This window comes from Bombus affinis, chromosome 8, assembly GCF_024516045.1.
Source record: "Bombus affinis isolate iyBomAffi1 chromosome 8, iyBomAffi1.2, whole genome shotgun sequence".
In the NCBI taxonomy this organism is placed as follows: Eukaryota; Metazoa; Arthropoda; class Insecta; order Hymenoptera; family Apidae; genus Bombus; species Bombus affinis.
Window position 1 is genome coordinate 10,476,901 of NC_066351.1, and position 24,356 is coordinate 10,501,256.

The window sequence follows — 24,356 nt, forward strand, 5'->3', positions numbered from 1 at the left end:
TCCTCTCGTCGAATTACCGGCACACTGATGGGTGGCCCACCGGTTTGGTTCCCTGCGGCACCACTTCTCGTCGAACCGGTCACGACCAAACCAATAACCGAATTGCAACGAAAGTGCTTCCAGTGATTTTCGCGCAGGATCGAGGACGAACGAAAGGTAAATATCGCTTTTCATCGTGCTCGAAAATAAAACGTGAAAGCGACTTATTGGGACAAGATGGTGCTCGTCTTGCAATATTCGATCTTCTACCGGTGATTGATTTCTTTACTATATTTTAATTTCATTTTAATTTTCTTCTTTCTTTTCTTTTTTTTTAGGACCTGGGCTCTTTACACGTAAACCAATGCACGGTATGAAATAATTTCGGTATTGAGATTAATTTTGAAAATAGCACTAGCTGTAATGCTCTTATATAAAGTTTATGCGTAGATACATAAGCATTCGTATAATTTAGGGGCATGTACGTAAGTTTAAACCGTATTCAATGAGACTTTCTTACATCGTAATGGGGAATCGACGAATGTATTCGATTTATCTTGTTTGATGTCAGGGAAAGTTGTCTATTTTTCCTTTTGTCTTCTCCGAGAATTTTTATAGATTCGTATTATTTTGATTTCAAATCTGTGTCGTATGGATCTTATCAACCCTTTAAATATGGCTAGCGTCGATAGACGACGAATTGTAAATTTTGTAAATCATACATTTTTAGTTTTAATTACGTTTGTGGAAATTATCGACGAATCTATTTTATGATTATTTTACTATACGAACAGTTATAATTTTCTGTTTATCGCGTATTATTTTTCTACGAAATAAATATTTGTATTTGCGTGTAGGCGTTTCTGAAAAACAAGTCCATTTGTTCACATGCATTATATTGTATTATAACGATATCATATTTAGCTTCCCACCTGTTTTCTTCTCTTTTTACTTTTGAAGAAAATTATTTATGAAAATGCACTGATATTTAAACGATTAATGAAACTACGTTTCATAATTTTACTTAAGTATATCAGAGTGAAATTAGTATTGTCCATAATTTCTGCGTCGATAAACGTTGACGAAAATTAAATGCTTTAAGTTGCCTGTTAAAATTGAACTCAATTTTCGGAACTAATTTTAAACAAAGCCTCGATTACCACAAATTTTATCTTAAACATAATTTGTATTCCAAATAGTATAATTATGATTTGACATAATACTATATCTTTAGTATTAATAACATATTTCCTACAATTTAGTACTGGTATAGTTTGCTATAGCATTTAAGAGTACGTTCTAAAATTCAGCGGAAGTTTGCGAATTCATTAATTAAAGACTGTTCTTTTTCGTTGATTTTTAAGAATGACTTTTAAGATAACGAATTCCAAGAGAAGGCTAAAAATCGATGTAAAAGAAACAAAAAAGAAAGGAGCGATCGCGAACAAATGGCCGGAAATTCTAACTGATCGTATCTATGATTCTTGTTCTCCTTCTTCGTTCGATGCAATGATCGTTTCGAGTCAGCACTGTCTGACCATGGCTAGCTCTTCGTTAATTACAACGGGTTAATGACCGACGATTTCATACTCCACGGTAAGGAAGTGTGTCTTCTGGATGTCTTAATACGTCCGTAACTTCTTGGATATTCGATGTTTCGTTAAAAGCAGAGTGCAAAAGCTTTTACAAAAACTTGTCGAACAGGTGTAATAGCACTTCGTTTGTGAAAATAATTGCGAGCATCCGATTAACAACTGTTCGAACAAATATGGCCTACCTATTACAACGTACTTAATTATTATTTCATACCTATTTACTCGAATATGAACATTTACATAGAATTTATCTTCTTTCGTTCTATCGTTTATTCGTTCATTTTCTTAAATAATAAGAATGTTCTTGGTTTTTTGGTTTCACGCAGGAATCGAGGACGCTAGAGTCCCCACCGTTTTGCAACTTCAGCTGCGACACGCTGCACTGCAGCAAGTGCCTCGATTGCAGCGTCTATAGTCCGCGTCCTTAACGTAACAAAGGAGAATGTTAAAAAAATGGCCATTTTTCTATCTTCTTGCGAACGAAAAATTCTAGGAAAGCATTGAAGAACGTGTCTCAAAGAACGATACACGTTACTAGCATACTGGCGTAGCTACGATAACTTACGTTATCTGAAATGTGATGGGGAAGTTGAAAAGAATGAGAGCAAAGCTGAAAAAGTGGCAGCGATCTAACTTATCTATGCGTTACACTTAATCTTCGTTTCCTTCAAATTCTGAACCAGTTACAGAATAATTTTCATCTATCTCGACATGATAATTTTTCGGAAATTCGATTGATAAATCAATGGATTTTCGAAATCCAGCAAATATGAAGTACCTTCTATTCGTTGCTACGTGAGAAGAATATTATGGTACGTACGTACCGCGAATTTGGCCGATTCCAAACTTCGATTGATTCACCAGCAGAATTTCTAAAGAATTATTTCCTAGATGGATCGATAGCCAAGAAAGATGAAGGTTAAAGCGTAACGCTTGGGTAAGTTCGATCGTTGTCACTTTTTCTCGGCTTTGCACTCGTTTCTTTCAACTTTCCCATCACGTTCCAGACTAAATGCTAATCACGTTGCAACTTGAGAGATGCTCTTAAACGTCCTCACGAATTTTCAAGAAAACTGGTACTATCCTCGTTCGCAAGGAGATTCAAAATTGCCCGCTTCTCAACACCCTCGTTTTCTCGTATCCTCAGAGGTTAAATACAGAAGTCGTACAAAGTCTTCGAATGATTTGCTTCGTGGTTCCTTCGGAAGAAACTCGCGGCCTGTCTCGGCGTTTCGTAAAGCGCTGCGACTCTTTCAGATCATCGAGATCCCGCGCTAGTAACACTGCGCGATTTGGCAGCTTCGCGCTTCCAACAACGCAATCAGCCGCTTCTTGGCGCGTTACATCATTAGAGATACATATAAACCTGCGAGATCGCACAGCATCGACCGAGAATGACGTAAAATCGCAACCAGTCGCGTCGCTCGTCCGCATCGCACCTTACATGGTCAAGATCTTAGGCCTATTCGAACACAGGAACGATTTTCTCTACTTTCTATAGCCGATATATATCCCCGTCGATGAGTCAATAACCTGAATTGCATCATTGCAAAATGCAACTGCACATGGCGCGTGTGCAACCGCACTTACGATCAACCACGAATCACGAACACGAGCGCTGCTCTGGCTTGCTTGGTGCACGTGCGCGCACGCGTGCACGCGACACGCATCGTAATATGCATATCGCGCGTTTATACGTATACGGATCGGTCACGCTGCCATGGGATAACTTCCTTTGTTGGTTAGACACGCGTTAAACTAAGCAGCTACGTACTCCATTTAGAAGGTAAAACGAGGGACGATTAACGGGCAAGGAGAAACTGCGTACATCTGGCTTCCATAATTAATGAAAACGGTGAATCTGGCGTGAAGATGCGACACCAGATACCGAGGATGCCATTGAGGCGATGCAATCTCGCGATTATCCGCTGTTGGACGACTATGGATCGAAAGCTGGAAGGGAAGCGAGCGATTCAGTAACCGGCGGAAACTCGGTGATTACGAAGGTGTATTTGTAGTACCTAAAACAGGCTGCTCTCTCGATCGATCAGACCGCAAAGTGGATGCTCGCGTTTTCGCCTGACATGGCTCTGGTTCGAGATTTGTTTCGTCGTTGATAATAACCGGTAGATGTTTCTCGACGGAATTTTTTGTAGGTTTTGGGAAGTTGGTTGAAGAACGTGCGGTGCTTATCAAAACGAGGAAAAATGTCATGAACATTAGTCTGGACGTTATTAGTCTAGAAATTATTACCCACTTGGGAATGCTATGTGACAAGTAGACTGCGGACTTTTATACGTTCTTATATCTTTATGATCGTAACTACAGAAATGGAACTTGAAGATTGAAGTTCGCTTCAAATAACACAATACTGCTCTGGATATTTTATATACTTTATGATAATATTATTTGTACGAAGAATGTCTGTTATTGTCAAATAAATTGGTGCAGTGCAAGATCCCCAACTATCAAATTGGTCGAATCAAATTGAAAACTTGTTACTGTCAATATCGTATTATATCTTGACAATAATTGAGTAAATTATTGAAAGTGAAATCGTAGATAGTCGTCTTGGTTCACTAGCGCGACATGCTGGTTTGCACCTGTACTCGTTACAGTACTCGTTTAGCTAAAAGGGAACATGATTTTGGCTCCGTTTTGTCTTGGTTCCGACGCGAATAGAAACCGAGAGTTCTCTCTCCCCTTGTGACCGCGTCAAGTGCTGTCTGGCAAGTCAGCTGGCACAACAGCGTACGCACAAAAACCAGTGCGTACGATGAGTCACCACGAACTTGCAGTAACGGCGACAGGCCACGCTTTTCGACCGACGTGTTTCAAACAAGGCGAAAGCTCAGCGACGGAAATGTTTTAATTCGCGGAAGAAGCAGAACGAACGGAGGGAGAGAAAGTCGAATTTCTGCGTACCATCGTTTGCTCTCGTTCAATGCAGCTTTGTGAAACGCTTTCGTTACCGTAAACAAGGTGAGATGGTAGGAACACAGCGAGACGAATATCCAGTTATTTTCAAATTGTATAGTTTCCTACTTTCCTCTGTTTCCTTCTCTATTCGGAAAGAAAAGTTCATTTACTTGCATTTTTCTTCTATTATTTTTAAACCACTTTAATTACCTTTACCGCAAAGAAACAGCGTAGAGTTACTTTAAGATATTGTTTTCTGGTGGTATTTTTTTAATTACATTTTTTACCTATTTTTCGGGTTGACCCGATTTTCAGACGAATCGCTCACTGTCTGTCACTAATTCCAACATCAAACTAATTTCAATTTAAATTCAATCAATTAGATCCAAATGAAAAGTCTGTGATTCGACTAAATAAAAATTAGAAAAGTCAAGGACTTTACAGAAAAATCGACAAATGACGTAATATATTTCAAACCAATATAAGTATCTTAATTTTTACGTTAAACAATAAAATATTCTAAAAACCTGTCAATGTTTCCCCAGATTACATTATATATTCACATGTCACGCTAAAAATTTTTAGTTTCATTGCTATCTTAATTAACGTTGATATTTCTTAGGTCGTATCGCAACTTAGTATTTAACGCAATGTTAAAAAAGATGGATCGATGAACGATCTAGTATAAATTACGTTATATGCCTTTCTCTTCTGCGACGGGAGCACGAACAGCAGGGTCTTTCCACTTTGCTGGAATATACCTATGCTGCGGTAAAAGCGATAACGATAAGCTCATGCAAATACTGTCGCCCGCAAATTGTGTCTTATTTCATTTTTGATAATGCTTCCTAGAAAGATAAGATAGGATTACTCGTAAGGCTATCGTTCAGCTTACGCACACATACGAATATTTATACTGGTACTTCTTCTAAGAAATAAAAACACCGTGTATAATGAAACAAATCGCGTTCCCAGTTTCTTACATAATCTAAAACAACGTGTCACTTATTTTCTTTTACATTGGGCTGGCAACTAAGTGATTGCGGATTTTATCAATACCACCTGATGACAAAAACCGCAATCACTTGGTTGCCAACCCAGTATATAATGTGTCACGTGAAAACAAATTATTTTCCTAATTTTCATACGTATTCTATCCGTCACAAAGGATTTGAAACTTGAGTACGGATATGCATACGTATTTCAATGATCTATTACATCAAATTTCTTAATTTTTACGCCTATTAATTCCCCTCCCTTCCAGTTACTCTATGCGTCACTATGATGCGGTTGGGTGGAGACAAGTCGTTTTACGTTTGGAAAAAATTGAATACAGGTAGGTAGTTGGCGATATTACGTAGAACTTGTAATTTAATCGATTTCCGATAAAAGAGTACTGCATTTTCCATTTTATTATTTCTTACTACTATCTAATTTTATCTTCTATTATTTTATTATATCCTTTAGTTATTTTCACACGATACGAGCCATTGGTATATTGTTATCGTCCTTTGTATCAAATGTCGATAGAAAAGACGGAAAAGGAATGCGATGAATCGATAGAAATAAGGAATCTTCTAATAATGGATATTGAGAAATACCCGGAAGCATCGAAAACATGTAGCATGAAGTAATCTTAGTAGATTCGGATAAAACATTTTAGATTAGAAACAACTGGTCTTTCTCTAAACGAGACGTTATATAGAAGTAGTATCTGCGAATCGAATTGCATGAATTTATTTCCGCCTCGAGATGGCTAGACTCGAGTTATCTCCGATGATACACGACCCTATCACACAAACGTCATTCGTTAAATAAATCTTGCGGTAACTGGTTTGATGGGATGAGCAATAGGTTGGTTTGATATGGAAGTTGCGATATCTACTACTGATTTTGTTTGATTTATTTAAAGTTGAAATGTAAGTCGTGAATATACCATATGGAAGAAAGCAAGAAAACTTGTTTTATTTAACGTTGCTTCACGCTATACTCTATGTTATACATACACGTGTGTTTTTAAATTTTCGCTTATGTATATAACGTGAAACTGAAGGACACATATGCGTATGTGTGAAAATAAAACACATGTGTTAATATGTTTGTAATGAAATAGTTAATTTAAATAACGTATCAACTTGCTTCTATCACACACGGCTGATAATTATCTCATATTTTCTCGTAATTGCTTGAAAGCATGAACGTGACATCGTAATTATTCAAAAGACGCTAATTATTCGTAAAAATGCTAGCTTTTCGGCCAGCTTATTTTAGAAACATCATAAACGCGCGCTTTTTTCCAAACGCTTCGTACAATTTTTCATGCGAGCTAAATAATTAAGAGACTAAAAAACCGACACGAACGATGGAATTTTATATCTGCAATTCGCGATTCGACGTTTCTGTTTCCACCGTGCTAGAAACGAAACAATTTGGCAGAGAGCAGCTCAATTCGAACTTTGACATAAAAATAGAAATTCAAAACTACGCATACGACGATTTAATAAAAATCGCAGCTACTTCTCAACGTGTGAATTCTAAGAACGATCCAGACAGAAACTTTACTTTTGAACAGCCCGATCAATCACAAGTGCGATAAACGTCGATCCTCTCTCGGGTCTAACGAGCAAATTAATTTGCGCAATACCGGAAACACGATCACGTAATCGAAACACAAGTCGTTGCGAACGTAGTGATCAACCGTATGTAAGATAGCCAAGCAGAGTTCGTTTTAATACCTGAAACTCGAAGGATAAGCATAGCACGGTGTTCGTACACCTACTACGTGCGCCCACGCGATCATTTGCACAAAATACGGGTAACTTGGAAAGTTGAAGGTGATCTTCTATCGTGGTAGCACTTTCATGGCGGAACCGATCGAAATGTGATCGCCATTTTACAACAATTTATGCGAATTACAGCGAAGGGAAGGACACACGACAGACCTTCGTCGCAAAGAAGATGAAACAGCAAGATGAAGTCATCACTGTGAGCGATCTGTATGTTTTCTGCACGTTTCCTTCTTTTTTTTCAAGGAAGATAACAAATTACATGGGCGAAAGAGAAAGTTTACCTCGACATTTGTATTATCGTGAAAAAGCAGATACAAAGCAGGTTTTAGGTTTCCATTATATCGCTATAAATATAATTGTCTAGGTGTAATTATACTTAAGTACTCAATTATTATATAGATGGTTCTATAGTTAAATATCAAGCCTGTATGATTGTATTGTATGATATATCGTATGATTGTATAATTTCAGCTCCTCGTTTTTCAAACCTCGTATATTTTGTTGTTGCGAGTTGTTTTACGTTCCTTCTACGTTGTTCCAAAAAATAGTGATCTATTTCTAAAATATTCAGAAACGACCGCAATTCTAATCATTCTTCGACCAGCCTCTCATTTTTCTTAAATCGAACATTTAAAAAGCTGTTCTGTATTGTTTTAGCTGTTCTAAACGTTGCTTTGAAATATTATTTCAATCTCATATTTAGCTTGTGAAGAAATTCGAGAAACCCATAAGGCAATGTACGTTTCTTTTCATTTTAACAACAACATAAAGGGTAAAGGGTTCTGTAAGGGCTTGCTTCTTTTGGAACACGTACCTACACCGCTAGAATAACCCAGAACAATAATTTGAGGACCAGGACTCGAACAGAAGGGTGACTATACCCTCTTGAGACTGGAAGTTGTTCCAGACTTGCCTGTTTGAAACAATTACTTCGACCCTGAGAACAAGCTAGAACAAAGATTCGAAGATCGCCAGACAAATACAAGAGTAACTCTATTCTCGCTTCGACGACTTCCAAGTTGATAAAAAGTCGTCAACGTAATAGCAAAGTCACCTCTGTATTCGTGTCCCGATCTTCAAATTGTTTTAGAAACGTAAGCACTTGCTGCGAAAGAAAAATGAAGAGAAATGTCCATTGTTTTATCGAGTCAGTTCTTTTTTTAAATTATTTCCTAAGCTAGATACGATATCGAAATAATACATTAAAACGATGTTTAGAACAACCAGAATCAATCCAGAAGAACCTTTAAATATTCCATCTTCGAAAGGTACTTCTGGGAAGCTGGTCGGAAATTCACATCTTTGGGATTCTCTCTGAAATCTTCTCGGATAAATCATTATTTCTTTGGAAGAACGTAGAACAGCCTGGATTAAAAAGAAAAGATACGAAATGTAAAATACTGGTGACTAACTTTAGTTTTAAATTCTTTTTTAAGAAATTAAATATCTTTTACAAGAGCGTAGAATAGTTTTAGAAGAGCATTGTTAAGTCCAATTCCATTGTGTTTTCTTGTTCCCTCAGCTACGCGAATACTCCTTTGCAACGTTCGAAACAGGAGAGGAAAAAGAAGATTTTAGAATGTAGTTGTACCAATTTGCTTTCACCGTTCCTGTAAATGTTCGTCGCTTCTGTACGAGGCGATGACGGGGTGACGATTCGAAGAGAACTCGAGAAATTCGAGTAAATGTTGGCGAATCTGCTAGAAAGAGCACTGTGCCAGAAAAGAAGCACTTGAACGAACCGACGCACAGCGATACGACTTTTCAGAATTTATTTCAAAGTACCCACTCTGATATCTACGCCAGATCGTTAAAGAAGCCGTTCCAGGCATAGGCAAAGAATCATTATATAGTATGCACGCTGAAAGGCATAGAAGAGCCAATTCGAAATTTCTCCGTCGTACGAACTTTGCCGCCTCGACCGTCTTTTACTGCTCTTCTCGCTTCTCGTCCAACGTTTGCTCCATTAACGGCTCCATGATTCCTTAATTTTTTTTACAAATTGTACAATCCTAATTTCAATAAATTCCGCGAAAGTTGTCGGGAAGAACTGAAAGAACTGAACAAAAGATCGCCGAACACGGAAAGAAACTGGGTTACGCGAGTAAGAAACAAAGTACGATGCTGTAAATTCGATAACACTCAGGGAACGATAGAGCGCAGAAGAAAACTCAAGCGAAAATACTGGGAGAAAAACTAGTCGAGGAGGATAACAATAGAATACAAGGATCCATAGAGTGGAACATAAAGAAGTATCAGGGATATGGAAATGTTTGAAAGCGCCGAGTATTTCAAGATGAACACTCGTCAATCGACTAAACGGATAATGTGAGAATTAAGCGTGGCAAGAAACTTAGCATAGACAACAACACCAGAAACCGGGATAAGAAATTAAACAGAAAAAAGCCTGTCACGCTGGATGTGTAATACGAGAGAACTGGAAAATAGGAACGACGTATTAAGCAAATGCTCCATGTACGAGCGAATTAGGTCAACATACGAAAAAACAGCGAGTGGACAGAAACAGCAAGAACAAATACTGAGAGATAAATATGAGAACTAACAAACTTTATGGAAGAAACCTCAAGGAAACCTCAATCCTCAAAAAAACCGAATACCAGTAATAATAGGTATAAAATAGTAAACATAAAGCGAGCTGTGATAAAGAGATATATTATAAGGTATTGGGTTGGTAACTAAATGATTGCGGATTTTGTCATTAGGTGATATCACAAAATCCGCAATCACTTAGTTGCCAAGCCAATATTATAATAAGATATTAATTATAATTTAGAATATTTCATTGAAAAAATAAAAGCTCGGCAGGAAAAGTATTATATAGAGAGTATTACACTTCGAGTACTTTACATATATTTCCGTATTATGCGCATTCCGTGAAATTTTGCGGTTTTACATTTCCTATAAACGTATAAAAATCCGCAGTCTAATAACGAGTCATGACAAAGCAAAGCTCGAATATATTATAATATAAGGTAGTACGGTAAGACTTACAATTATTTGATAAGTTAAATAGATTATTAAGTGGAATGACTGCAACATAGACGCGAGCAGCGGATATAAAGGTAAAGGAAAGCCAAGCAACCGTGCGCTTACGTAAACAAAGATTGTAGCAGGCTACGAGCCTCGTTATAATAAACAATATACAATACGATACGTATTTGAATAAATTCGAAAGCACTTGAAATTCCAAAGATATTCGTCGTAATAACTTTCCGCGTTCAAGCATAATTCTTTTCGTAAACTTTAATATCTTAATTGTAATAAGTGCAAGTATCCAAAAAAAACCTGGAAGAAAGCTATTAAATAATCCTTCGAATTGAAATGCAATCTTACTTTCTAGAAATTCTAATTTGAATAAATTTCGCGGTATCTAAGATCCTTATAAGACTTTCTCAAAAAAAAGCTAGCGAGACTCTGCAGTAAATTATCCGTAAGGAGACCAGATATGTTGTCACGGATGAATAAAAAGTGCTGGAAAGCGTTGATCAGCGTTACCAAACAAGGAAGCGGCTGGTTCTCACATTTCGATCCGCCTACAAGGATCACAAAGGTCTCACGGTGAGACTAAACAAGAATTCTCGAACGTTTAATTCTTTTAATTTCGCGAAACGATGATTTCTTCGTTAAAAAAAAAACGAAAAAAAATACCCAGCATCTATTTTCAATGCTTTTGTTTACAGGATTTTTTCACCGAGATAACGAAAATTACCGCGAACAAGCTTAGAAGCGGAAGCGCCTGCTGATCGATATATAGAACAAAGTTGTTTATTTTTAACAGCAGTTCGAGCAACGTGAAAACTTATCAAACACTGAGAAAGTTTAAATATATTTAGTATACCTTGAGTCAAACGAATTTAACAATTTTAATCAGTCTCTATCTTTTTATTGGAAAATATCTTTCTCGATATGTTCGAAGAACATAAAGAAATTCCCATATAACTCTAAATAGCGATACATACGTATGTATCACTTAAAGAAAAGTAAGAAAATACACGACGCCAGAGACGAAAAGAATTCTCTGCAAGCTTTTTCATAAATCACGTGATTCACGAATAATTAATTAGCATTTCACTGAGTGATAAACAATTCCAACCATTTCAAACGTCACATCCGTAAACTTAAAAGAAAGATCATATGTAAAATACTATTTTAAGGAAACGTCTCTCATTTGAAGTACTTAACAACTACGACCAGGGTTTGCTACAATTATATCTACTTTTATTCTGAAGTTTCTGGCAACTTTTAATTCTATAACGTTCTAAAACATATGTTATAATTCTTTATAAAAGACTGCTCTTTCGAGATATTGGGATAAGTGGCGCGCGGTTTAGTCGCTGCAGCTCGAAAGCTTACCAAAAAGCATCGCTTCCACATTCCGTAACCAGATCCTTTGAACAAAGTCTTTGTTCTTCGGTAATGCGACGTCGTCGCGTCGCTTGCCATTGGGAAAACTATCTCACGCACCCTCTAAACAGTCGTATCATCGCCAACACCTCATAGCACTCACAGCACGGCGACTTCGAGTCGCCGGCTATCGACTTTCCAAACATTCACTCAAGCACCCTAGCGGGGTTTTTATCGAGCCCTCGGCCCAGTTATAAATTACGGTAAAGTTAAATAGCAACGGCGGTACGTACAGGATGCGGCCAAATAACATGTACAGGCACGAGATGATTCCTTATGAAAAAATAAGAACGAAATATGGAATATAATTTTTTCCTTTGAGGTTTAGCTTTCGAGAAAATCGAGTTTGGAAATTTATCAAGTATACTTGAACATGCTACACGTTATTCGGTCGCACCCTGTATGTGTCAGTCGAATTTTTCGTACATGAGACTTATAATCCATCAAGTGAATGAAGATTGAAGACAAACGATTCCTTATAAATTGATTGGTTTTTACAAAATTTCGCTATATTAATGCTATCGTTTCAATCCTAACAGCGTCCACTAATACGTTAAAGTTACAATTTCTACGAAATTGTTATTAAAATGTTCTATATTACTTTATTTCGATAAAAGAAGAAAAATATGCGTATTGATGGAGCAGTGAAATGTTGAACTGCGAAAGGTATATGCATGTATAGTGTTGTTACTATTTTCAGGTGTAGTGTATTCGTGCGATATTACTTTTACCCCGGGCTACCTGGCCCATTTTCTAAAAACGAATTTACAGTATATCACACAACGATTAAAACGAAGAACGGAAATGAAAACTGAATGCACAATATAAAACAAAACGCGTTGAAGTCGGAAAAGTCGGCGAATGTATATAATCTGAGTGCATGATCTTGATATTTCTAACAATGAAGAAAAGCGATAATAATAGTTACCACGTTTAATTACGAGAGGGGTAACTCGATAAAGAGAGAAAAGAGAAGAAGTAAAATAATAAGAGGTATTTTAAGAATTCATCCTATCATCATTTATCTCTGCATCCGTCGTTCAACGTTCTAATTAACCTTACAAGACGTTCATTTAAATTCTTCGCAGTTACTATGAATATCATGCTCCGTTATACAATCGTAAAAGTTTCCACGTTTTTTTTCTCTCTCTTTGAAAAGCTTCTCGTCGACAAATTCGCTGTATCTACGACATTGACCACACCTCGTCGATCGATTTTAAATATATTTTTTTCTTCATCACGTATCATGAAGCTCAGAGAAAAATGTCTAATTTTTAAAAACGGTGAAACTTCAACAAATTAAATCGATTAATTTCTATTAGAGCTTGATCTTACCGTTATTAATACGCGCTTGAATCATTTCTCAATTAATACAATCGATAAAATCCATCGAAACGGAAAAACGCAACTTTCGAAAGCCTTTTTTTCCATCTAACACCTGATCAAAAACTCATTAATACGAAATTATTGCGTCGATCGATCACCACCCACGTTCGTTAAACCGGTCATTGTTGAAGTAACGAGAGATTAGAGTGTCTACAGTCTACACATTCATCGGCGACAACGCGGCCAGGGAGACGGCGGCGCGACGTTACGCCCAGAGAACTTTATTTGTCAAACCATTGCGATTTCTTGTAACATCCTGACTGGTTTGCAAAAGTAAGTACCCCGAACGTCATTCCGAACCTACGCGTTCACCATATCAATCCACGCAGAACCGAAAGGAAGTGCGAGATGCACGCAGACACGCGAAGCGTACGACTACACTAGCTCTTGTATGTTGAATACGTGATCACCCTGTTAATTAGTTGTGCAACGAGTCGACAACACCCAGAACATTGAAAATCTTCCGAAGCGTATAGAAAATTACAGCGTGGCGATCTATGGGAACGCTTTAAAAGCACCAGCTTACATGCAGTTCGTTTTCTCGAGAATGCAGAATGGACAAGCAACGCAAAGTGCCCTTTTACGTTCACAACCGAAGGACTCGTACGCGACGAAGACAAAACTCTTGTCAGATTTCCTCGATTTATCGGATGACACAATCTGGTAATCAGAAGCGAAGCGAAATACGACGAAACCGATAAGGAAATAAAGCTTGACTGATTCTTTTACAAGAATAATTACAAGCATAAAATTTGTCGACTTGTTTCTCGCCATTGTTAAACGAGCACATTCGTTCTTGTGCTTCTGTCAGCGAAATAGCATTCTTAGAATGTAGCATTCTTAGCATTCTTAGAATGTAGCATTCTTAGACGTTGTTTTGCCGCATACCGAATCTTCAGCCTTCTCGACTGAATGTGGATAATAACTTGCACACCTCTATCAGAATTCCAGTAAATTGTCCTTTCTTTTTCCCTATAAAATATCTCCCTTGCTGAGAAACCGGCGAGGATCCTTTGTTACCTTCGGGTAAAACCAACCTTAAAGAAGCAAAAAATCTCGTTTGCCCTAACGCTGGTAGCAGAACATAAATCGACAATGCCGCGTCGCTAAAAATGACACCATTCACGATCATTGCTGTTCAGACACCGTGACCATTTCACGGTTTGAGAGCGAAATCTTGTCCTTGACACTATTGTCCTTCGTCACTGCGGTCATACGACGAGCAGTTCTAGTAAACAAGTGAGAATAACGAAATTACATACATTGCATCCGAAATGTGTTCCTTAGCTCGAAACACGTCACGTACTGGCATTAACACGCGGTTGCAATCTCGCTTATAAATCTAATTATGGTAGCTTGTGACCTCGAACAGTACATTGAACTAGAAACTCTTCCTATGAAGAGTTATTAAGATTATTGGAGTGTAATTTATCTTAATTCTATCGAAGCATACTTTATATTATTTATCAGAGCAATTTTACACTGTAATATTCATTATTTAACAGATAAGAACAAATTGCTCTGTGTAAAGTGTGATACGTAAGGTTCTCTAGAGTATCGAAGAAATTGAAACGATAAAATTCGATATCGGAGATGGAATGTCTGTGTAACAAAAATTCATACGCTCGTACCGTTATAATTTCCAAATATCTAAAAATGACAAATGCTATTCAACAACGATAACGTTATACAACGATAACATCGCTGCTATCGAAGAAATTGAAATAATAAAATTCGATATCGGAGATGGAATGTCCGTGTAATAAAAATTCATACGCTCGTATCATCATCAAATGTCTAAAAATGACAGATGCTATTCAACAACGATAACATCGTTGCAAAAAACAAATGGAACAATAAAATTGAATAATGGATGTAGATCAACGTGTTTGTAATTCATGAATCACATAGTACCGTAGAAAATTAACAAAACTTATCGAGTGAATCTTTCACAACTTCGTCAATACGTTATTTTAACGTTCAATTTTATACCGAACGAAAAACACGATTGCAAAAGCATAAACTTATTTTTACGATCTCGATCTACGAACTGACCTTTTCCACGCATAAACTACTGCGTCTCCCGGTGTGGCGACTGCCAATGAATCGCGGAAACATCGTAGTAGTTCCAGATTTTTTTTTCATCGATCAACGATAAACGACGACCGTGTAACGGATATACATTTATCCGATAACCTGTGCAACCGAAGTTGGTTCAACGGACAACTACCAGATACAACCGATATCGCGAAATTTCCTTCGAAACTACCTCGTATCGCAATCGTTATTAATTTTCTATGCGGCCTAGTTTTCTCTTAAATCGAGCAAGTAACACTAGACAACGTGCATAAATAAACGCGTTAAATATACGCCGTTAGTTTAGTCAACAATCTTGCAAATTAATGGCGAAGATTTCGAACCGTGTTCATTATATGAAACCTGATTTCAATATCCTGCTCGCGTTTAATTTATTTCTATACACGAGTTATATCGTACAGATAAAATCATTGACGAAAGATACCGCTTTACAGGAAACTTATACGGTGGTCTGAAAGAAAGGCTGAATAATTTCATGTAAAATCAAAATCATTGTAGATAAAAGGTTTGCTAGAAACGTACGTCCTACTTTTGATACTTTTTAAACGCGAGTTTAATTTGCAGCTATTCTCCTGTCCAACTGTGAAGCGGTAATCCTCGAGCGATCAATTTGAGGCAAACTTTTATAATTTGCTTAATATCATCCTCCACCTAAAAGCTTCGTCTCATCTCCAACTCAACGTCATAAAACCTACGTAGCTACGTACTTTATACTTTCACGTTGCAATCACGGTCAAAAATTTCAAAAATTTCGCGTTCAGACGTTGCAAAGCGAAGATAAAAGATAAGTTTTCCGCAAGATCGTTCGATAAGAAACATTATCGCGGACAAGGGAAGATTAATAACCGCTGTAATCCAGTAGTCTACATTGTGTCTAGCGCGATACTATAGATAGAGAATCTCGTAACTTACGTAAATGGTGGTTACGGTCGCGTTTCTAACCATATCTCTGACGTCGTCTATTTCCCGTCTAGATGTTCCAGGCGTCGTGGTGGGCGCCAGCATCACTTCGCTAGCCATCCTAGAAACTCTTGTTTGTTTGGAGAACGTCACCGGAAATACCACTGTGCACAATACGACATCGACACTTTCCAAAAACTCATCGAACCACGGCGATGATTTACGAACGTTGCTTACGAAATCACTAAATTCCGACACTTTCAACCTCGAATTATTTAAAAACCCGCCGTTCCATAGTGAACCGCGGTTTTTTCTTCTTTCACATAGAAAATCATCAGTTTCACGTAAACTATTAATTACACGTACAAAACGATATTACTAGTTTCTGGTTTCTTCGTGAAATATCTCCAAAAATATAATTTCTATTTAATAAATTTTCCATCGTGCATACATTATTAATTAATTTTACACGTAGCAACTTCGTTTATCTTCTTAGCGGCATAAATTAGAAAACGATCAAAATTCTACAGACGACTATTTCTCAATTTACATCGTAAGAAGGAAGTTCGTGTCGAAGGTCATCGGGGATCGAACACGACAGCGTAGAAAAGATTTATATAAAATATTTGTCTGTAGAGATTCGTACTCATAATTTCCGTCGTAACAAAGTCGAGTGCATTCCTGCGATATAATCTCCGAGTGAATCAAATTTCACGTGGCAAGGAGCCAGAGACTGATCTTAACGCAGTCGTCGCTGCAAAACTGATTCAACCGTGGCGTCGCATAAAAGAACGATACCCGTTTGGTACATTGTCATTCCTTGCCGCGTATATCTAGCACCGCTGCTATCCATGATTTACATTACAAAATACGGCGGAGAAACGGGCACAAGGGAAGCAAACACAGACAAAAATATAAAGATACTATCGATCCTGAAGCCTCTCTGAACGTGTCCTTTTTCCACTATATCGACCATACAAAATTCTGCTGGGTCAATTGCGCGATATTGCGCGTTCTCGGCGTTCGCGGATCTTCGAATAGTCACGAGAATTGAATAAAAATCGAAACCGAACACTGGCACAGTTATAATAGAATCACTTTCGATCCATCAGCTTCTCTGAATATCCTCCGTTGCTACGGTTCGATTACGCAAGATTCTCCTTTATCGACCGCACATTTTATTAATCTTCGATGGCGTAAAAAAATGATGTAAAAAAGAACGAACTTGGAACTTTTAACGAAGCCGCGTTAAACTCTACTCGACGTAAACGTCAATCGCTATTAAAATCAAGCTTCCATTATAATTTTCCAACAAGCCGATAATTTCAAGCGTTGTACACACGATCCTGATGAACTGTGTCCATTTTCCCTGGGAAATCGTTAAATGTCCGTGGGGAAATCGACGGGCCGTTAATCAGCGTGGCGCGCCAAGCTGCTAGAGAACGGAACTGACCGCGAATACCAGAAGTGTTCCGAGTTTGGAGCGAGACTAGAGGCGAAACGTGGCTTCATTCTCTTTCTCGGTGTGTGCCAGGCAAGAGAGGAGCGAAAGAGAGCTCGTGTGTGTGTATGTGTGTGCGCGTGTGTGGAGAGGACTCTATGGTGGTGGCTGCGTGAGTCAGCTGGCGTGCTCCTCTAGGCCTCGTGCACTCGCACGAATATCGTTAGGTCTGTGGACGCTGAAAACAAGAGGGGGAAGGCGAATCATTGTGATTCATATATGTAGTAAGTCGACTGGTGGTAGGTCGCAGAAGAAGGCGTCTTTTCACAAGGGACGTGACTGGACGAGATGCTCTTCCTTTCGTACCAGTACCGCAGCAGAGTATAGCGAAGGACGCCAGGAAACGAGAAAATCATTCTTAATCGAGAGACCGTAAATTACGGCCCGTAATGAACCGCGAGGGCAGCAGTTCGAGGAAAACTGTTGCGAACGAGTCTACCCTGAACAGACGATGAGAAATTTCTTCGCTCGATCGTATCGCGTAGAGTCGAAAGTGCGTGAATGTTAATTCGCCGTTTGCTTTTGTCGATGTCGAATGGCGAGAGAAAGCCATACGATAAGATTGATTCTCAGTGGAATTTGTTTGACAAGTTGATGCAGAGAAATTTAGGACGTAGGCGTTGTCCGCACTGCAAACCTTTCGTGCGTTTTTAAATGTGACGAGATACGCGACGTATGAAGATACGGAATTATACAGAAAGGAAATAATTTTTATGCATTTTCGGTGATTTATTTCCCCATGAAATAAAAGATAATACGCCGCATAATAATATTGTTCGTCTGTTGTATAATATTAACGTCATGCATTTATAATATGCAAAAATACATCGCATGCAAGCGCGCGCACGTTGTATGTACATGAAGCTTGTAACACACGTATGTAGAAGTACGTGATCTCGTTAAAAACCAAAATGGATAGATTTTGAAATTTCTGTAACTAACGTAAAGAAAGGAATTTCATTCCATCATCGGAACAGGATTTTTCCTTGAACGGGAAACGAGCATCCTCTCTTTAATAGCATAGCATGATATAAACGAGTATGAACACCGTATAGCTCTCAGTTAATAGAAATACATTTGTTATTCCTCCCTTTGCAAATCCATCGTTCCTTAAATAGTCGATAGAAATATACTTCCCAGCGGGAATCAAAGTTAGCAGAAAATAAGTGTTGCTTGCTGCGATTAGTTATACCTGTAGCTACCGAGTAACTCTGTATGCACTGCAATTAGTTATTCTGTTACCGAGAAACTCCGCAACCACTGTAATTAACTATTTCTCTGTCGAAATTCGGAAAACTTTGTAGCTGTGTTACCGGAAACCTACTCGTTCAGTACTCCCAAAATACATGAAATTAAAAGCAACGTTACTTTGTGACGTTGCAAATTACTGAACGATGACTTTTCTCAACATCGTAAAACTGAAATTTCGCATCATGTTCGCCAATATGTTTGTCGAATAGAGATGCAAGGTAAAAGAGCCACGAAAGGAACGATCTTTCAACGTAATACAAACGAACAATATAAAAATAATTTTGCACAAATTCACCGAATTAAGAAATGTAGGGGCACTCGACAACAAACTTTCCAACGATTTCTGTCCCATAACTTGCTATACAAAGACCCTATCCCTCCATGATTGACAGATGTCGAAAATTTTCATAACATATTTGCAATTAGCCTAAGGACCCGTCATAAACCTTAGAATTCTCTAGCTAAGGTTCTTCTAACGAAAAAATAGTCCTCGTCTTAGTATTCCCTAAATGTGTTATTGTGCTAGCAACTTTGTCTCGAGGGCGGTTAGGACCTTCCTCAACCATAAACTTAGAGATTAATCAATTCACAACGACTTCCCTCACTTTCCTAACGAAGGCTTTCCTCGAAGAATCCGATGGCCTTGTATCCTTAGACACGCGTCATCATAATTGTCCTTTGCAGCATTCGCGTGATGGAAAGTCAGTTGGTAGTTGATAGTTGACTAGAGTTCCTTTACGCGTTTTAAGCAATCATCATCCCAACTTGTACCACGCACTCTGCTGGACGCTATCGTAACGCATCGTCTAGAAATCGAGTTGTAACCGCGAAGTACGAATCGCTAAGTGTAATCACGAGCTCTACGTAAAGTGTACATCGAGAGTATTGTTAATGAATATACTCTTAATTATACTCTAGTCTTTCTTCAGCATCTATCACGACCTATCCACCTCAGAGATATACGTTGCATATTTTTCCTACAACGGTTCAATAACATTTTTGCGTTACGACTCTCAACTTCGTGCTATACACAGCGAAGAATTATTTTGTGAAACGTACTAAACACGTATTACAATAATAAAGTTACTTTCACACGAAACTTAAACAGACAGTAGAGTTTGTAAACCGCGCTATACTCCATGCTTCTATATTTCTTTGCGATCGGAAACTTCTGGCAGCTATTTTAACTCTTCGCAAACTTCTACTGGCAAAAGAATGTGTACGAAAAAGCATGGTGATCTCGTTTTTTGGAGAAGCTTACTACACGAGAATAGTACAGAATTGCGTGCATCAGTTCCCTCTTGAGTACAAGCGTGAACGACTTATTTAGTCCCATCACGTTTCTCTATAGCATGGAACCTCGCCTGATGATTTACTGTCATGGAACACTGCTGAGTATTTGAACGTAAAATACATATGTACGTCGTTATCTTCTGAATTGCGATGAAGTTATACATACATACTAATTTCCATGTAAACGAACGATCTTATTCTCTCTTTCCCAAGGAAATACTTTAGAACGTAATAATAAGGATTTGATTCACAAATTATACTATTTAATTCATTTCATTTTCAATTACAGGAAATTTATACCAGTTTTTACGACAAGTGAGATTTTACAAATCTTTTTCCTCTCCTGACATTTTTAATTTTCTTACAGTTCTTTGATTCTATTACAGTGACGCGTGAAAATTTGTAATTAAAAATACCTGCAAGTATTCCTCGCTCCTCTTTCTCTTGCTTCTGTGATAAGTTACAATACAAAATTTAGGGAAAATCTCTTCGACTCTAACAGAGCTTGATTATTTACTATGCTCATATATACTTACTGTTCGTCAAGCTTTTCGATACATCAGCTAAAAGAGCAATGATAAATTTCCTATCGAATTGTCTATTTTATACGAACAACGCATTTTCAAACATAGTCAGTACATTCGAAATTATTTTAATTACATCCGTTAATGTATCCAAAATTGTGTCAGTAAATTATTTCTAAAGTGCTCTTAAGCGCTCTAAGGCGAGAAGTTCTTTCCTGAATCACGAACTACGAACGATTCGTTATATGTAAAATTTAAATAATGCTCTAGGTGAACGAAGATGCTAAAACGTAATGGTGTCCATCACGCTTTTTTACAATTTTGTTTAACACGCGATGAACTTGATTATGAATATGGAATGAAAGTTAAAGAAGCTTGACTAGAAAATGAGAGATCATTAAAAAACTAACGGATACATATTATTACCGCATAGTGTGCATAAACGATTGGATAAGTAGGTAAAACAGTGAATTATTGTTGACAATCGTTCCCATCCTTGACAATCGTATTGTATAACGGTCGTGATGACGATCGTCCATCATCCAATTAAAGAAAGGCCTAACATCAAACATTAAGATTCTCAAATGAGTTCGTTATACAGGAGAATATTGTTATGCCGTTAACGTTATTTATTATGGTAAAATAATTGAAATAAGATAAAACGATATAAATAGAACAATTAATTTACCAATTGAGCAATTGTATGGAATTAAAGCAACTATTTATTTATTTCTCCCTCGTTTTTCTATTCTTATTCTGTTTTTTAAATCAGCTAAATTTTTTTAATAGTTATTAAGACTATCGATTAAAAAATTGTTGGGTTATAAACCGGAATAATATTGATTGTCTATCATAAAAATTGTAATTTAATGAGCAAAATTACACTTTGAAAGAAATGAAAAATGTATATTTTCGTTTGATGAAAAAACGAATAAGAAATTACATCTAAATTAATGTTACAACCTACTGCATCCATAAAATATTAGAAATTCAACATGATTAATAAGATAGCAGACATTTCAGCAAATTAACAGCTTATTTATCTGAAGTAATTCTCAAATATTATCAGAAAATCTTGTTTGCTCTGAAAGCGTACGTTGCCATAAATTTCGCATACGTACATATATCTAATACCCTGAACTAAACGCTCGTTCAACTAACTGAGAAGGTTAAAGAACAAAGACTAAGGAAACAGTGTGTAGTTACAAGTTACGAGCAAAGAAACCTAACTAGCAGCTATGTTTGCCTATTGTTCTACTAGTGGCAACATTGTAGCTAACGTTATTACGTCTCATCCTATGATTGCTATCATTAGTAATCCTATTATCATTCTTCGCAATTTAATAATGTAAATATGATAAATATCTAACAGTGTGATAAAAAGCACAGCAGAATATTGCAAGTACAGCTGTATCGTAAACGTACCTCGTTCAACAAGACAAAATACATGGGGATTTTCGTTGGCAATTTTACGACATGTTCTCGAAAAAACAGGTTATTTTTGAGTCAGAGTTTTAACACATCGCCGGCGATACCATTCATCGCTTCTACCATATACTATCGTTCATGAGCGCTTATCCGCTTACGCTTCCGCTAAAAAAGAGTTTCAGACTGTTTATTCTATGGGATGGGAGGTTGGATCTTTTTAATGGAAAAAATAAAATAGATATTTCAGCTTTGATATACGCCACCGCTCAAATACATCCGAACACTTTGGCAAATTTGTGATAATAGCACGTTAAGTCGTATCTACCGAGCTTTTTCTACCTAATGGCAAATTGATGACTGAAAGCGGTACTTATCGCCTTCTTACAGAGCTAGAAAATTACAAGTTGAAACTCTCTGAAGAGAATTAACAATAATAATATACATTTAATCGTAACGCCCCTCGTTCGAAAAAAATTATACTGTCATCGACTCTATGGAACGTAATATGAGGTGGAAAAAAAATGCTCGCGTATCTATACTGCGTAGATTGGTATCTTTACGTTATCTAATGCAGGTGAATAAACTACGTTGCGTTATCAAGTAAACTTTGTACGTTTTGTAGGAGGAGCTAAATCAAGAAGCGTATCGAAAAGTAAACACGCGTAATCAGGAAATTTTATATTACTACACAGTCACGTTTTATTTTATTTATTGTTTTTTATTGAAAGATAAATTACATCGTGCTCTATAGAATTTAACTCTTGATACGTTTTTACACACGCACGCATCATGTTTCCATTCATTTACAAATATATCCGAGTTAGTTTCTGCTTTCGATATCGAAATGTTAATACTCTGTGATGCTAATTTGAACTTTATCTTCATAAATTTTGTTTTATTTACTTATCACCTCTATGATATTTTATTATTATCTCGTCGTAACAATACCGAACGGTTTATTTATAGCAACTATTGATTTCCAGTTCCCACATCGCGATGACATAAACCGTAGTAATCAACTATGATTTCATTTCCTTGGGAAATAACTATCCTTAAAATCGAAATATCGAATGATGTTCAAAACGTTCAAAATTCTTAGTAAAGTTAACAAAAATCGAGTATACCTGTGTTACGTCCAGTGACAATTTGCGTATCCCGGAATCCATCCCTCGGTCGAGACGGGTACTCGCTATGCCAATATAATTAGTTGGGCAATAATAATCATAAAGAACTGTCGTAAAATTAAACATTTCGACGTGACTGTTACGGCGGTATAAAACATTTACGGGTCAAGATGTTCCTTGTAGCTATTGTTCCACCAGGTAAAATTGGGAAAACATGGGTTTTCCTATTTTTCCCAGAATGTTCACCCGTAAGCGACAGATGGTGGAGCAACTAACACCCAGCAAGCGACAGCATCATCACCGAACTTTACTGGATCTACGACTACAGATCAGTCAACACCTCTGCACTGGGTTCACTATTTTAACTCAGTCAACATATATTCATTAACTATATCTACTTTTGATAACTCATCTAATTTATATATATACGCAACGAGCGTAATTATCTTGTCTACAATTGTTGTTGGAATAAAGAATACATCATAGCCTGTTACCTCAGCGTTATAATTAATTCAACTACCTTTATTATATTAAACGAATCAGGGGATCGATCAGTTTCGATTGTAAAATCGTAACGGGAATTTACGACTCCTGTTGACGCGCTTCTTGAGATCGCGTCTCTTCGCGAATGGTCGACAAGACAACCTGCAAGCAACTCAACGAAACTCACTATGAGAATAATATTTAACGGTTTCGTTTAAACAAACGAAGGGATTAACCAGCGCGCGAAAATGTTGTTCTTTCTCTCGCTAATGCATCATTTATCTCGTGAATAAAGGTTTCAATTCTTAATTGAACCGATCGCTCGAAAAGCTTTTCTCTATGTTGGTGACCTTTGTTCGAGTCTGGCGATTTATCTTCGCGCAGCCTCCGAAGCTACACTGTGCAGCACAGGATGTACCAAACACTGTAAATGCACGCGTACAACACAACAACAACAACCTATCCCATGCCCCGACGCCTCTACCATTTACGAGTTCTACATGACGCTGATATCTCGCGTTTGCCTTCGCTACCCACGCTACTACCATCGTCGTATTTTTCTCAGTCACGGATTATTGGATTTCGAAATTGAAAAGAAAGGCCCGAACCGTCGCGATTTTTGTCGAAAATACGATCTTTGAAAATTCCATGACTTTTCTGCA

General features: G+C 37.4%; 1 protein-coding gene across 26 annotated transcripts in view; it reads right to left on the minus strand.

Annotated features, from left to right (window-relative positions):
- LOC126919322 (patronin) overlaps nt 1-24,356 on the minus strand; it is an 85,392-nt gene that overhangs the window by 49,248 nt on the left and 11,788 nt on the right. Inside the window, exon 1 of one of the 26 annotated variants that reach the window (XM_050728340.1) lies at nt 16,103-17,603. The exons of the other annotated variants lie outside the window; for them this stretch is intronic. Coding sequence (XP_050584297.1) covers nt 16,103-16,210 — 108 coding nt within the window. The 5' untranslated portion in view covers nt 16,211-17,603. Of the gene's footprint in view, nt 1-16,102; nt 17,604-24,356 lie in introns of those variants that run through there. 26 annotated transcript variants of the gene reach the window in all.